Source organism: Ischnura elegans, chromosome 13 (assembly GCF_921293095.1).
Source record: "Ischnura elegans chromosome 13, ioIscEleg1.1, whole genome shotgun sequence".
NCBI lineage: Eukaryota > Metazoa > Arthropoda > Insecta > Odonata > Coenagrionidae > Ischnura > Ischnura elegans.
In genome coordinates, this window is record NC_060258.1 from 16,716,499 (window position 1) to 16,731,294 (window position 14,796).

The window sequence follows — 14,796 nt, forward strand, 5'->3', positions numbered from 1 at the left end:
CATGATTTTTTTCAAAAAAATCATTTTTGTTGATTTTTTTTTATTTAAATCAGATTTTATTGATTTAAATCGGATTTTATTGATTTTAATGAGATTTTTATGATTCTCCATTCATCAAAAATTCAGTTATTTGCAAAAGTAACTATTTGGGCAGCATATCGGAGAATGATCGTTTGCAGAAACAACAAGAGGCAACATACTCTAAACTTAATACAACATTTAGTCAATCAGAGGAGAGAACTATGGAAATGCCAATGGTATCAAATTAAAAATTACACCAGCATAATATAAAATTGCCATTGGAAGTATCAAATGTGCTATATTATGCGGTTCTAAAGCATATGAAGTTTAGAAAAATTCTGTAATTGCAACTTTGTATGGTGCCTACGCTTAGAAGTTAAATCAGAAAACAATTTTTTTTCAACGGATACACTAGTATTCAAACCAAAGTCATTTTTTTTTTAATTTTCTTGTTACATGCATTCCTACAGTATCATTTCTATTTAAGAGCCACCATTGTGCTGATAACTGTCGATTCATTGTATTAATTAAGAAATAAAAATCAAAATTATGCACTTGCAGCTTCCTTTTCTTATTGACTCTTTAAAAATCAAACGTATAGATCACATTATGATTTAAATCACCTGATTTAAAAAAATAAAAATCAAGTGATTCAAATCGCGATTTAAATCATGATTTAAATCAAAGTGATTTAAATCAATCAACCCTGATCACCGCGGCCGGGAACCAACTCCGAGACTTATATGCCTGCACTCCCAGGGAGAGGGAGGACAGGAAGGAAAATGGAATGGGGCGCCGTCGCCATAGGAGCCCGTCGACACCTCTGTGATAGGGATAGGGTTGGAAGGGAGGGATGGGGTACACCCTCGCCGCAATAGAAGCAGAAAGGGCCCAACTAAATAGCAAAACCAGGCATTAGCCTATAATGTGCCAACGATTTTGGAGGGTTGTTCTATGAGGAAGAAAAATCTATCGATCAAATCGCTAGATACCAATCCAACACAGAGAGTATGAGGGTTCTGGGCAAACCCTTCGAAGGATACAACGCACCGGGGCGGGGAACCAAGCCAGTGGCTTATACGCCCGATCACCCGGGGAGGGGGAGGAAAGGTGGGAAAAAGAATAGAGGCACCGCCGCGATGGGAGCCCATCGACGCCTCTGGGGTAGGATAGGGCAGGAAGGGATGGGACGAGGGAAGACACCCCAACGCTATAGAAGCGAAGGGGGCCCTACTATTAGCGAAACCAAGCATACGCAATTAATGTTATAGCGATCCTAATGGATTTTCTTATGAGGAAGAAAAATCTATCGATAGAATCGCTAGATACCAATCCAATACAATAAGATGGGCATTACATAGCACTGCACCACTTTTATTCTGAGAGTCAAGGGAGTGTCTTTTTATTGAAGGAATCAAAATGCGTGGCTGGTAAAAGCAATATGCTCGGCTTTAAATTGAATGGCAGTTGTAAGTATGAAAAGTGACGGAAGAAGCGATGGAAAAAAAAGATCGAGAGAATGACTGTGTGATTCATCGTCACGAACTCACCTTGAACTGAAGCAGATCCTCGATGACGTCCTTGATCACGTACCCGCGCCCTTTATCCATGCTGAATATGTCCGTCGTGATAATGTCGAGCGTCGAGAAGCAGAGTCGGCAGAGGGTGTACTTGTAGTGTCCGTCCATCGGCGCTTCGTCTTCCTCACAATCTTTGACCGCGTCCGCGCCACCCTCTGTCGCCTCGCAGAATTGCGTCAACAGCTCAAAGGAAGAGGGCGGGACCTCGACGGAAGAGGATTGCCCCGCCGTGAATGCCATTTCCTCCCCAGCTGCGACGCACGCTTTGTTATCGTCCGGAATCTCGACAGGCGGGGGAGGGGGCATCGCGGAGGGGTTGACCGAGGGGAAAACGACGTAGTGGAGGACCGGGGTGGGACCACTCTCGACGAGAACGGGTGGAGCCACCACAGGGGGGGCCTCCGTCTTGTTGCTGTCGGCTGCCGTCGTCACCGGTGGCTCTGGTGGCGGGTCGCACGGAGGAGGGAGGTGGAGGGAGGGGAACGCGTTGAGGTTGAGACGATCCAGCTTGGTGTTGGTGAACTGGTCCCGGGTGAAGTGTCGCTTGCACACGCTCGCCTTGTGGTGCAGCTTGTCGAGGGGGATGGCGTAGAGGGTGGGGTTGCCTGCCAGGTGGCGCCACTTCTCGGCCCTACAGGAGGGAGAGAACACGATAGAGATGAATTCTATTATTTAGGCCTTAGTCGATCATTACAAAACGGTAACACTAGGTATTACAGTAAAAACCTCTATATAGTGAACCTCTTTGCATTGTAAACCTCCATACTGCATACCACCCCTACGGTCCCGTCATATTCACATGTAAATTTATAGGCAAACCTCTTTATCTCATAAAACCTCCACTTATCATACCAAGGATACATCCCCAAGACGGCCTAACTACCTCCGCAAATCGTACCGAGACAACTAGAGACCATTAATGCAGCCACGATTATGTACAGGGAATGATATATTCAGCAATAAATGTTTCACCCTTATTTTTTTTTCTTATACACCCTTAATATGATATAATTTTCACGTTAATCATTACTTGTGGCCAATTTGTTCAGTATGAGAGCATACCTAACAGTAAATAAGAAAAAAGGTATGCAACTATCCTATTCATTTTCAGTGACAGTTGAATTAAGAGAGATCACATCGTTTTATCTTGAATCATGGTAAAAATCATGCAATTGCACTCGCTTTCTGTAATTATTAAATAATAATTAATAAATTATAGTTAAAAATTAAATTATACTATTAAATGTTCACCGATGCATGCATGTTTGTTTAAACACATAAATATAATGTTTTAACAGAGAGAAGTGCCTTTCATTTCAGAAGGATATGAAAAAATGGTATGAAAAAATAGGAAAACACGAGACACGATAGAGATAAATTCTATTACCGTAGATTCCGTTTAATGGGTCCACCGGTTACTTGGGGCAGCCGCTTAATTGGGGCAGATCTTGAAGAACAGAACCCAATAGAGGAATATCCCAGAGTATCCTCCGATTAATTGGGACAGCATGCTGCTTTATTGGGCCATGAGTCGGTGACATAAGACTATATACTTGCGACGAAATTAAAATTGTTTGTTTTCAGAATACTATTTTTTTATATTTTCATCCTTTGATTTACTCTTATTTTTCACAAATGTACCTATTCTTGCCCTATTTTGAAAGCTCTTGTTGTTATGCTACCCGCAAGAGGATAGGACTTTTCTTTAATAGGACTTATTAAAAGACATTCATTCAGCATTGCTCGAAGCTGTGAAAAATGTTTTTCACTAAATTGTTATAATTCTTAAAAATGATAATAAAGTAACTAAGCTCGCTGATTCATTAGTCACATTAATAGTTTAATAAACTTATGTTGCATTATAAACATTCTTTAGTCTTTTTTCTATCATTTCAACGTTTGTTTATACCCATGTACAGGATAGTTCGTCTAATTGGGGCAGCCACTTAATTGGGGCAAAGTGCACAAGTCCCGATACGTCCCAATTAACCGGAATATACTGTATTTAGGCCCGTATTCTTAGTCGACCCTGGATACGTCATCAGCCCCTACATACGCCACATCAAGCCCTACATTTGGCCGTTTTTGAAATTAAACGGGCCCTACTTGATGTGAGGTACCCGAACCAGCCCTACACCCTACAAATACATGGCGGCCAAATATCGTCTGCTGATCACTTCGATTAAAGAATCTACGTTACAATGGATATTAAGGGAGACAACCTCACACAAATCATTTTAAAATGTACACTAACACAGCGGAAAGGTAATAATAATATGTACTACCACATTATACCCATCAAGTGAAATAAATTATAAAATTGACTGAACTAATAAGAATAATTTAGCGGTATACATCACCATGTTTCTACGAATATATAATAATATTTTCCACGTTTAGCACTTGGTATACTTTTGAGAAACCAATACTTTGTTTACGTATAACTGTAGAAAATGTATTAAATGGCATAGAGGGCGAGCAGGGTTGCCCGCCAGGTGGCACCACTTCTCGGCCCTGTGGGAGGGAGAGAACATGAGACACAATAGAGATAAATTCTAATCTTTGTCGACGGCTTTCGGGAGCAGCTGCGCGTTGCGCTTTGTTGTGCGAGCTTTCGCCTCCATTACAGGCCACATCATCAGGCGAAGAATGAAAAATCGGAAAAAGGTTGTCAATAGGGTGGTTTCCTATTATTTTTTTACTGCCTAAATCGAAAGATTATTACTCCTGGAGTACGTATTCCATGCTTTTAGATTTTTAAATGACGATATCTATTTTTTGCCATTAAATGAAAAGTGAAAATTTTCAAGCGCACGAAAACGTGGCGCGTAAGGATGACTGCGGGAAATTTCTCCGTACGACGTATTTCTGGTCCCCGGTGCCGCCCTGTGAGGTGACCTTGAGGCGAGGCTTAGCGTTGATACGACGCAGGCTGCTAGCGGGTAGCTGAATACCCTGCTGGCTGGTAGCACTTGGCTTAAATAAGGATTATTAATACCTTATCAAAAGAAGAAAACTTTCCGACCTCAGCCAGTTTTAATAAGTGATTATTAAGACATGTTTCCCTGAGCTCTGCGCCTCATGCATGCATTGGTAATCTCAGATGAAGTAAAACTTCTGTCAACTTGTATAGAAACTAGGTCCCTGTGACGTCACATGGAGTGGCATCGCATGGGCGCCAATCTGGCCTTTTACAAATGAGAATAAAATTGACCATTGCCATTCGTCTAAACCGGTATTTCCAAAACCAAATAATTTGCATATTATAGATACACTAATGGTGGGTAACGAGTCGCAATCAATGCCTTTCGTTTTCTTTGATGAAGGAAACTACCCTATTGTGCAATCTGACGTAGGTGCGAAGGCGCAATCAAAATTAATATGCTCGTCAACCCTCCCCCATCCACCGGAGTAGTGGGGGAGGAGGGCGACGCTAACGTCAGCATAACTCTAAGCCCTGTCCTTGAGCGGCAAGCAGACCCTTCCACGTTGCCGCTGAATAACGTTGCTGGAAACACAGTCGCAATTTTCTCTTGCAGAAGAAGAAGACACCAAGCAACGTGTAAGGGTGGTTTCTAAGGAAGATGAGTGGCAAAGTTTTTGTGACTTTTGAAGAAATTGTGCGACATATGGGTGGCATTTGAAGCCAACAAAATAATGTTGAAGGGGAGTGCTTTTTTAACACGGGCTTGGTGATCGCTGTGTAATAAAAAATAATGGCTCTTGTTCTTCAAACAAACGGCCTTACCAAGGAACCGCCTCAAATAAATGGACTTCAAATAAACGGATCTTTCTCGTCCATTACAGGGTGCATCATTAGGCGATGAATAAAAATTCGGAAAAGACGTCAATTAATATACTCAACCACCCTCCCTCATCCACCGGAGTAGTGGGGGAGGAGGGTGGCTCTGACGTCCGCAGAACTCTCAGCCCTGTCCTTGAGCGGAAGGCAGACCCTTCCACGTTGCCGGTGAATAACCTTGCTGGAAACATAGTCGCCATTTTCTCTTCCGGAAGAAGAAGAAGAAGACACCAAAAAACGATTCCGATTATCATTTACCAGCTGATGATGCACCCTGTAATGGACGCAAAAGCTTGTACAGCAAAGCACAACACGCAGCCGCTCCTGAAAGCCGTTGACAACAATGCCTTTCACTGCGAAAGCCTACGTTCCAAAAATAAATTCTATTATTTAACCCAAAGAATGAGGGAAGATTTTTAAACCTTTGTCCATTGCTCCGCTACCTAAGGCAGTTTCCTGAATTTTTAATGCTACCCTGATAGAGCCCAAGTTCACCTTCCCTCTCCGTAGGGATCGCTAATGTGGCTAATACTCTCCATTCATCGTGACAAGGGGTTCTGGCATTTCCTGTCGCAGCGTCCATTTCGTGTTATTTCCTTCCTGCTCCACACTGTGAATATGACAACGACAAGCACCCAAATGTTGGCCCACCCCTTGGTAAGAAAGAAAGAAGGGTATTTGTAATATTTCTAACCCTGCTGCATGAACGGCGGTGAAATATACAAGAATTGCCATGAGTAAAAATTCCCCTGCACCGGGAATCGAACCACAGACCTTTGGCTTTCCAGGCCACTGCACAGACCACTATGCTATCCAAGTTCTTTAATTCCCATGGCAATCATACCGAGGCTCATGGCACTAGGTGTTAGGCCCTCGCGGACCATCAAGGATGGCAATGCGAGGGAGAAAGGACTTCCAAGAAGCCACAACCGGTTGAGAGCCTCAACCCTGCCCGATGGACCGCGAGGGCCTAATACCATGAGCCTCGGTATAATTGCCATGAGAATTAAAGAACCTGGATAGCGTAGTGGTCTGCGCAGTGGCCCGGAAAGCCAAAGGTACGTGGTTCGATTCCCGGTCCAGGGGAATTTTTTCTCATGGCAATTCTTGTATAAGAAAGAAGGGTTTCCCAGGATCATAAGGGTTCACTCCTTGTTAGACTCTCGGCCAGTCTAGAGGGAAAACTATTTCTTACTTTTCTCACACACAGGCTGCTAGCTAAAATCACGCACTCCCGAGGTTAAAGGGTTAAACTCCATAGTCTTGGTGTTGATCCTCACACCAAGTACATATACTGGTGAGGTCATATTAGTGAAACCATAACTTAAGTGCTAAAATCAAGGGTAATCTTTCATCTTCTTCTGATCTGGTGTGCCACAAGGGTCTTATCAGGGGCCTTTGCTTTTCATTCTATTCGTTAATGAGCAATTAAAGACAGGTGAGATCTTAATCTTCGCTGACAACAAATTTTCATCCTTTTTCTCAAAAGGTTATATCTTTCCATTATATAATACCTTTGCAAAATGATCTGGATAGAATTGTTGATTGGTCTACATCACTACTATATTCACACAGACATGGTTTCAACGTAAGATGTCATCATCAGGCAAACTCCACAGAGGTCCTTCGCATCACTTTATACTAGGCTTGGAGGGGGAGGGAGGAGGGTAACTAGGTCGAATGGATGGTCAACGGAGATTAGGGAGGGTCAAGTTCTTTCCCCCATTTTTGCTACCATTATGACCTAACTGGGCCAACAGTTGAATTTTAGTAAATAAAAGTGTTATTTTCGGTTTTCTCACGTCTGAAAACCTAAGAATTGACATCTTGGTGAATGGAATTCAGACTTTTTTCCATCTCGATTTTTATTAACATTGAAACCCCATAAGGCAAATTAAAAATTTTGATTTGGACCCACATTGTGAGGTCGAAAGGTCCAAAATGTAAAATTTTGCTTATGCTCAACAAAACTTAGCACCTTTCCCCATAACTATGCCGATTTTCAAGAATATTGCTCGATGCGAAGATACTAAAATTAGAAATAAGAAATGACACACAACCTATGGGACAGTCTGTATTTGACAAAGGAAACAGACTTCATTTTATGGCAGATTTTGAGATGGGAGTGTATTATCAGTTGCTTGGAGAACGTCTGATTGAAAGAACCCTCCCTAATCTCTGTTGACCAATCCGTTCGACCTAGTTACCTTCCCCCTACCCCCTCCAAGCCTCGTATAAAATGATGCGATGGACTTCTGCAGAGTTCACCTGATGGTGACGTCTGAAACCATGGCCAAGGGAATAAATACAGTATGACCCTAAAAGAATGACCCAATTTTAAATAAGATTATTTATTAGGAAAAAGGGCTTAACATCAACATATTGTATACTAAATTACTCACAAGACACAAAATTTTACAAAAAAACCATCATAAACGTTTAAAATGTCCTCCATTGGCTGTGCGGACGACATCTAGCCAATAGCTAAATTCATACCAAACTGAGTGTAAGGTGTCTTCTGTCACTGAAGCTACAGCGGCTGATATCCATGTTTTTTGTTCATCAATGTCACGAGGTAAGGGAGGAAAGAAAACACACTGTTTAACATTTCCCAAAAGGAAAAAAATCGCATGGTGTTATGTCAGGGGATCTAGGAGGCCAAGAGTGTAAAGCCTGTTCTCACGGTCCTGTACGTCATCTTCAGCGAGACGGGCTGCACCTTATTGTTAGACCTAATTGTTAGACCAATGGTCTAAGGGGTGCACGCTCCACATCAGTGCTCGTGGTGACATTCAACGGATTTTTCTAAAACTCTAAACAATGCCGATCACATCTGGCGCTGTTTCGCTTGCCTAGTGAAATTTGTTTCAATATTATTACAAGTTAAATTCGGGTCATTCTTTTTGGGACACACTGTATTAGGCGTTGAACTAAGTTCCTGCCGTTTGTCAACAGATGGCTCTAGCTGTGATTACTGGTCGATTTTGACGCATCGGAAACGTCACGAATCAAGTTTAGACATATGGTAAACAAACCGCTCGACAACAATGGCGACTTTTTTTTAACATCATATCCTTATCGTTGCGTGAATATGTACGAGTTTGTGCCAGGTAACCGTCATTTTCGGGGAGTGTTTACTTTCTTCTTTCATTGAACGGAGGCTGAAGTGCATCGAGAGCTCCAAAAAGTTTACAGAGATGCTGCTCTAAGTGAAACAACGTGCCATGATTGTGTCGTGCGCACTAGGGTGGTCCTTATTTTTCGATTTTTCGAATTTCTTTCGGGACACCCCCTCATTTGATGCCAAATTGGTGTAAAAACATATCCTGTAAAATATTATTGCAATTGGATGACAGGAAAACGTGCCGCATCGCACCTTACGTTGAGAAATTTTGGTATTTTGGGCTGTTTTTCGGATATGAATGGCGATAAGAGGGCGCTGGTATTTTTCAACTGATTTTCTACGGTAACTAATGATACACTGGACATTTGGCACGCTGCTCCTAAAATACTTTTCCAATTGTGACCTATGGTTCCCGAGATACGGCCCCAAGAGTAAGCGCGGCACATCCTAAGTAGACATTTTTGGTGGCACGCGGGTTGCATACTCTCAACATTTGTTGATCATTCTCACTCATCGTAAAACCATAAAATTCTTTAGATAAACTTTAGTATTCGTCAATACAGCCTTTAATGCTATATTTGTCTCTTTTTATTGCCAAAAAGGGCTTTTATTTGGACTTAATGATTTATTCTCCATAGGTTTTGAAATATTTAAAACAGAGGAACATTAGTGTCCGACGACTTCCCGATCTTCGCGTCGAGGACACTTTTTAAAACCAGCTTGTATATGTAGTGCCGGCATGGTAGAATTTGGAAATAGAAACTATAAACGCCGATCAAATATTATTAATTGGTCATTATAAGAACATATTGTTGGCTATAAGTTTCCAGGTTTCCAGTGCTAAGGTTTCAGTTCCTTTCTAACTGTAACTAACTTTCTAAATGTAATTTTAAATTTGCAATCTTGCTCTAGGCTTCCATAGAAAGAAAAAGAAGTTTTATTTGGGAAAAAGTGCGATAATTTCAGCATAACATCGGAAAGTTGGAAATTCAAACCATTAGTGGTGGTTATTGCAAGAGTCAGGATGAAGAACTACAACCAAGACAACCAGCCATCATCAACAAACCCTGGGCCTGCCGAGACTTCTCCATCCAAACTCGGGAACACCACCCTTGGTGTTCACAACGTTGCTTCCATCGCTTCAAAGGCAGTCATTCCAATGCTGACGTGAAGGAACACAAAAAACCTTCGAAAACGCTGTATTGGAGGCATTGCTCGATGAAAATCAGTAACAAACTCAAGAAGAGCTTGCTTATGCATTAGGAGTTACCCACCAATCCATTTCCAAGTAATTGGATGCGTTGGGATTTATGCAAGAGCAAGGAACTTGGATTTCTTAGGATTCTTAGTGAGTCTACAGCATGACAATGCTCGACCCCACGTTTCAAAACCCGTTAAAACCTACCTGTAAACGCTCAAATGGGAAGTCCTGACCCCCCGCTGTATTCCCCAGATATTACGCCATCCGATTATTACTTTTTATTCTATATGGCACATGGTCTGTCTGATCTACAGTTGCACTCATAATTAGACACCAAAAAATAGCATGATTTGTGGGTAGTCTCAAAGAATGAACATTTTTACCGTTACGGCATTGGCCTCTACCACAATGACGGGGGAAAGATGTAGCTAGCGATGGACAATACTTTGAATGATTAATTTATAACCATTTTTTCACGACAAAGTTGTATTTTCGTTCAAAAAACATCGGGAACTTAATCGCACACCTAATATTTCAAGTGAAAGCACAAAGTTTCTTCTTTTTCATTTTTTTATACTGTGAGTCCTCGTTCTACGTCACCCCGTTTAACGTCATTTTGCGATAACGTCACGAAAATTTTGAGACCATCATTCGTTTATCGCACCTTCGCTTCGCGATAACGTCAACGCTTTTAAATTTCGCGCGAGAAAAAAACGCGATGAGGCGGGCGTTGAAGGTTGTTCGTTTTGTGGGCGGTAATACAGTCAGTCTAAACGAAGTGTAAAACGGTGTGTTTATTGTTAATTGCGATTACGGTTTTAGCAAATTTTCTGCAAAATGAATTCTTAGGTAGGTGCGCAAGGTTTTACTTGACATAATGGTTTTCAGGAACCTAAAAAGTGATTTCAAGGAACTTTTCCGTGTAGAACTCGGGAGTTTTTGTCGTCACTTTTTTCGCCGTGTTCACAGGAATTTTGGTTCCTGTAACTGCGACGATGTTTCAGCGATGATGATGCCCAGGCGACGCTCGCCCAGGCGACCGCCATAGCAAAGCCGAAAAGCAAATGCGGAAAGATACAAAAATGGAGAAGGATTTACGTCAGTGCACTGCTATTGTCGTCGATGAAGACAGGAACTCGTATTTATGCCATAGCTTGGCAATCCCATCGTAAAAAATGCCCCAGGTATGATACACTAAAATTTTTTCGCGTAGGAATTGTGAGGTCTAGGAGCCGATATTCACTTTTTACATTGTTTCCTATAGGATATTATGTTTCGATTAACGTCATTTCGTTTATCGTCACATTTTTCAGGAACGGTAAGTGACGTTAAACGAGGACTCACTGTACAGTAAAACGTCTTCACATCATAATGGAGGAGACCAAAATTTGTGCAATTTGATGTTTGGAGGTTCACTATATGGAGAGGTTTCAGTGATAGGCACCATTTTTTCATATCCTTCGGAAAATGAAAGGCACTACTGTCTCTTAAACCATTATATTTATGTGTTTAAACAAATATGCATGCATCAGTGAACATATATTTATTATTTAATGATAACAGAAAGCGAGCAATATTGCATGTTTTTTTACCATGATTCGTGAGGAAGCGATGTGATCTCTCTTAATTCAACAGTCACTTATGATAAGTTGGATATCTTTTTTCTTATTTACTGTTAGGTATGCTCTCATATGGAACAAAATGGCCATAAATAATGATTAATGTGAAAATTACAGCATGTTAAAGGTGTACAAGAAAAAAAATAAGCAGGAAACATTTATCACTGAAAATGTCATACCATGTACCTAATCCGGGCTGCATTAATGGTCTCTAGTTGTCTTGGTACGATTTGCGGAGGTAGTTAGGCCGTCTCGGGGGTGTCTCCTTGGTATGATAAGAGGAGGTTTTTCGAGATAAAAGAGGTTCACCTCATAAAAGTTTGCCTATAAATTTACATGTAAATCTGACGGGACCGTAGGGGTGGTATGAAGTATGGAGGTTTATGATGTAAAGAGGTTCACTACATAGAGGTATTACTGTGTTTATAGTGAATCGCTTTCACAAAGCTACGCCCCAAACCATCAATTTAATGAGACTATGTTTTCCATAGGTATTTCTTTTGCCATCAGTACTGGATTTAGCATGGAAGCTAAGACAAGCTCAATCACACACGTGTGCTTTTGGTCACGGAACGTTGGTTTCTTTTTCCTGATAGTGATGACAAAGGTTGATCATCTGACCACACCAGTGTGTTTGAGCCTGCGTATGAATTTTCGAGAATTGCTTTTAATTTTATTGCACAATTGTGTAGCTGGTGCAAGAGAAATCTTCGCAAACCTGTGAGCTTGAGATCTTTGCGGAAACTCGTTCTTCCAAGCAACAACGTTTAGGAATCTCGACAAATACAGCAAAATTCACTAACTCTTGATTTACTTTGTGGTATTCCATTATAAGTTTTTCCTGGATATACACAGTAACATATACCACTTATTTTTTATAAGAGCATGCCCAAGTTTCAATGAATTGTCATATCATCTTCAGGCGCTAATTAATTACCTATTAAAACTGCCTATGTTCGGAAAGTTTTCTATATAAATATATAAAAATAATCCTAATTTAAACAAGCGCTACATGCTAGCAGGGTACTCTGCTAATTAATTAATCAGGCACTAATTAATTACCCATTAAAACTGCCAATGTTCGGAAAGTTTTCTATGTTTGATAGGGTAAAAATAATCCTTATTTAACCCAAGCGCTACCTGCTAGCAGGGTAATCAGCAAATAATTAATTAATTAGCAGAGCTTCTTAATTAATCAGGCGCTAATTAATTAATTAGCACCTGATGATGATAATTCGTTGTAACCCAGGTTGCACTCTTATAAAAAATAAGTGGTGTAAGTACTTATAAATACAGCAAATTTTTCTGATGCAAATTTAAGCCTTCCCACTAATCAGGATGGAATATGGAGGCAGTACCTTCTGAGAAAACTGCACTGATTGCTTTTTTAAGAGAAATGCACTGTTCAGTGACGACGACGTTGAATTTTAGCAATGCAAATGAAGTGAAAATTGAGCATAGAAAAAATCATCCACCTTGACTAGGATTCGAATGCGGATCCAAATATGGATAAGTATGAATGCTGGGAAAATCCCGTGTGACTTCGTTCTGGTTCCCGCTGCTGCCATGTGAGATGACCTCAGGGTAAGGCTATGATCGCTGCTAAGTTGCAGGCTGCTAGCAGGTAGCAGAGTACCCTGCTAACACGTAGCGCTTGGCTTAAATAAGGATTATAATTAATATTATTATTTATACCCTATCAAAAATTGAAAACTTTCCGACCATAGGCAGTTTTAATAGGTGATTATTAAGAGGTGTTTCCCTGAGCTCTGTGCCTCATGCATGCATTGGTAACCTCAGACGATGTATAACTCCTATCTACTCGAATAGAAACCAGGTCCCTGTGACGTCACGTGGAGTGGCATCGCATGGGCGCCAATCTGGCCTTTATCAAATGAGGTTAAAATTGACCATTGCCATTAGTCTATACTGGGATTTCTAAAACCAAATAATTTGCATGTTATGAATAACCTAAAGGTGGGTAACGAATCGGAATCAATACCTTTCGTTTTCTTTGATGAAGGAAACCACCCTATCGTGTACTGCCGGACACTGCAAGCTTTTGTTATGACTAAACCGGTGTCTTAAAATATTGACCGTATTTATTTTTTAAATTTATGTATGTTTTGGTTTCCAAATTCTTTCTAATAAATATCAACCACTTATTTTAAGATCACACACCATTACTACTATTTATAATATTTATTAACTTCATTGTATTCTTAATATCATAGCTACAACTAGTATCACCAGCCAGGCGATACCTATATCTAAGCTGGGGATAACTTTGCCATTAATTTCTTCACTGACACTAAATGGATTAAACAAATAATCTCATTTGTCAAATAACACAAGAGATCATTTGTTAAATAAAAAATGAGATCGTTTGCTATGGACAGGAATTCAGGATTAGCAGAATAATAGGGTCTAACGCCGATTGCCCCAATTTGGGCCTCAAATGCTGCAAAATTATAATTAGTACATGCACTTGAATTACGATAATATATAAAACACAAACAGTACTAATAGCATACACTAATTGCAACAATTTCTCAGCAAGAGTAAGGAGCAATACGATAAACTTCCAAGCCGATAGCTTAAAAAAAATTTTCCATTGCTTTATTTCAACAATCTACATACTACAATACGAAGGTACGTTTGGCTGGCGAAAATGGACAGCAATATTTGACCAGAAGATACCGAGCACCAATGACTGCTTTCGGAGAAATAATATTACAAACATCATAAATCAATATTACTCATTTCCGACGCTATGAGCTACATTAGAAAATATTCTCCCACGAGAAAATCCTTGACTACCGATTTCACTGAATGTGCCAAAAAGAATACGACCACCGAATTTCACACAAAGTCGCGAACCTTCCTTCACAAATTTATTGATTAGCGTAATAAGTCACACTAGAGTCATATTTAAAAAATATTTAAATTTTCATTGAAGAACGACGAATAATGCAAAATATGCCCAAAACAGGTGTCCGTTTTCAATTCGTTTCCCAATGTCACACCCAGAAGACAAATACGGGTATGCAAGAAAACTTCGCCCTTGCTGCAGTTAGTACAACCCAGCGAAGCCGGCAGCAAATATAATGACCTGATGCGCCAGAATTTTATTGATTATTTACGGACACCCGTCTCGAAATTGACGTACACCGAATATTCCATAGACACCACCTTAAACCACTTGCCTTTGAACATTTCTGGGGAAATGAAAGAATTGCAGATTCCTGACGCCGCATCCGTACACGGAACATCGCGTATATTTCACCATTTTTGCTAATTTTCACCGTGAACTTACAGAATTACGGCCATATTAGAATTTTTGAACTTGTTTTCTTCATGCTCCCCCGTCCCGAAGTTTGAGCGGTTCCAACGTTATCCGTAAGATGGCCCAAAATGCATAAAACCAAGGCGGGAACGGTAGAGAAATT

At 40.6% G+C, this 14,796-nt stretch overlaps 1 protein-coding gene across 1 annotated transcript in view; it reads right to left on the bottom strand.

Annotated features, from left to right (window-relative positions):
• The window catches only part of LOC124170199, a 44,327-nt gene extending 29,596 nt beyond the window's left edge, over positions 1-14,731 (bottom strand). Inside the window, exons 1-2 of the mRNA XM_046548896.1 lie at positions 14,554-14,731; positions 1,572-2,232 (exon numbers count right to left, since the gene is read on the bottom strand). Coding sequence (XP_046404852.1) covers positions 1,572-2,232; positions 14,554-14,636 — 744 coding nt within the window. The 5' untranslated portion in view covers positions 14,637-14,731. The remainder of the gene's footprint in view (positions 1-1,571; positions 2,233-14,553) is intronic.
• Between the last annotated feature and the right edge of the window lie 65 nt (positions 14,732-14,796).